At 52.0% G+C, this 2324-nt stretch overlaps 1 protein-coding gene across 1 annotated transcript in view; it reads right to left on the reverse strand.

Moving 5' to 3' along the window:
• The window catches only part of DCAF1 (DDB1 and CUL4 associated factor 1), a 34100-nt gene that overhangs the window by 21113 nt on the left and 10663 nt on the right, over positions 1 to 2324 (reverse strand). The window contains exons 7-9 of the mRNA XM_018573102.1: positions 1732 to 1833; positions 1487 to 1645; positions 1097 to 1276 (exon numbers count right to left, since the gene is read on the reverse strand). Coding sequence (XP_018428604.1) covers positions 1097 to 1276; positions 1487 to 1645; positions 1732 to 1833 — 441 coding nt within the window. The remainder of the gene's footprint in view (positions 1 to 1096; positions 1277 to 1486; positions 1646 to 1731; positions 1834 to 2324) is intronic.

The raw sequence follows: 2324 nt of genomic DNA on the forward strand, positions 1-2324 counted from the left end.
CCCCCCCCCCCCCTCACTGTTTACATTTTAAATAAAACCTTTCAGTTCTCATTACAGATCTTATTTTAGTCCTGGTGATGTCAATGCAGATGGCAGATCATGGCTGGTGGGAGGGGCCAGCAGCAGGCTGAACATAGCTTCCTGAAAACATCACAGCACCCTGCCTCAGCCCTGTTAAAAGCAGTGGGTGGGATCTTGGGAGGAGTTATGCTAATGTTAAAATGCCTTAAAGGAGAACTATGAGGGGGGTGCTTTTCACTCAGCCTCATAATCTGATCCGACTTGTGACAATGAGACTGTCACAGGTCGGCTCTGTAGATCAGGGAGCAAACACATACCGGCGCTCGCTCACTTCTCGATCCTGTCCCTGCAGAGAGCCGTGACAGGGGAGGGACTGGATTTCCCCCCTCCGATCCTCCAGCGATGACAGGCAGAACGGACGGGGGAGGGTACAGCTGGCACTGCCTCTAGATAGGCAGAGCCAGCAGTCACTCACGCAGCTGGGCGGATCCAGACATAATTGTCGGGATCCACTTCAGCGGCGGCGTCTCAGTATACCGCGAGCTGTAGCTCCCTATATACTGAGCCTAGGGTGACGGGAGGACGCTAGTTTGTGTCCTCCCGTTACCCTAAAGGCAGTGGTGGCGAACCTTGGCACTCCAGCTGTTTTGGAACTACAAGTCCCATGAGGCATTGCAAGGCTCTGACAGCCACAGACATAACCCCCAGAGGCAGATGCATGTTGGGATTTGTAGTTTTGGCACAGCTGGAGTGCCAAGGTTCGCCACCACTAAGGAGAACTATGGGGGAAAAGCCCTGACCCCATAGTTCTCCTTTAATGTGTAGATGTCATTCTGGGGGAGTGGGCGTGCCTAGGCAGGGTGTATTTGCATGCAGACCACCCTAGGAAACACCCACATGTGATGCTGAACCTCCATGATGATTGGAAGAAGTGAAATCCAATCAAAGGGGCGGGGCCAGTCAGGCTGAGGAGGAAAGGTTTCTATCTTTAGAGACCAGACTGGCAACACCAACTCATGAACTGGTCATATGAAAAGGAGTTTTTAAATAAAAGCTGCCATATCTCGGCACTTACCAGGTTCACCAGCCGTCGGAGGCCATCCTGGTTGTCGAAGAGTTCCAGCACGGCTCGGAAGGAGAAGCAGATGGAGAAGAACATGGTGGCGTGACAGCAGCCGGAGGCGTGGGAGCACTCCATGAGCCACAGGGTGTAACTCACAACATCGCTGAGCACCTTGTGCGGATGCATGCACACCTACGGGGGAGAGCAAAGAGTCAAAAATGTGCAACCAACTACACAGAGGATTCCTTTATAGAGAATGCCCAAAATTAAAAACAAAATGGCCGCCCCGATCATTTGCCTGCCCTTCATTATAAAAGGATTCAATGACCTCTGGACGAAAAAGGTAAAGTGGAGATAACTGCTGTTCAAAAGTAAAAAAATGTAAAGCTCCTCAGCACTCACCCTCTCCATAGCGTCCTGGTTATAGGACAGGTAGTAGAGACACATGGACACCCCGGTAGCCGCCATCGACGGACGCGGAATCTCCAACAGTTTCTGAACGCCCCCGTGAGCCACAAACTCGGCGGCAAACTTGTTGTGGAGGAGCAGAGAGGCCAAATGCTGCAACGATGGGGGAAACGCCGCTGTGAGAGACATGAAGAGCCCGGAGCTGAGGTAACGGGAGCGACGACTCAACGGGAACTTACCTTCAGGGCTTCGAAGGTGAGGAGGACGTCGTTGGTGCGCTTCAAGTCAATGTAATGCATCATCAGTTCCCGGGAGCCCAACTGCATGAAGATGGGGAGCAGCTGGAGGAGGGGGAGAGAGAGGAAACATTACCACAGCATACAGCGATCATTATATCAGCGCCGGGTGAGCAATACGCTGCACCTGACAAGGCAAGTCTCCTACCCTGGAGACCAAACCCCGGCACTCCAGCTGCGGTGAAACTACAAATCCCCATGAGGCATTGCAAGACTGACATCCACAGGTGAACGCATGATGGGATTTGCAGCGTCAGAGCCGTAGCTCGCTCCTTTTGCGCCCGGGGCAAGAACGGAAAATTGCGACCTGGGCCCCCCCTCCCCCAACAGACGTTTGCGGTATGCGACGTCATGCGCCCCGCCTCCAGGATCGCGGTGCGCAGAATGCGCTGGAGGCCAAATCCAAAATAGCATAAAAATTTGTTTTGTTTGACGAAACCGATGAAAACATTTTTAGTTTGCGTTCATTTCTCCTGAAACTAATTTTTAGTCTTTGTACTGCTCTAGTAATGTGTGTGTGTTTATTTATTTTTAAT

Source organism: Nanorana parkeri, unplaced genomic scaffold (genome assembly GCF_000935625.1).
Source record: "Nanorana parkeri isolate BGI_ZX_2015 unplaced genomic scaffold, ASM93562v1 scaffold2238, whole genome shotgun sequence".
NCBI classification, from domain to species: domain Eukaryota; kingdom Metazoa; phylum Chordata; class Amphibia; order Anura; family Dicroglossidae; genus Nanorana; species Nanorana parkeri.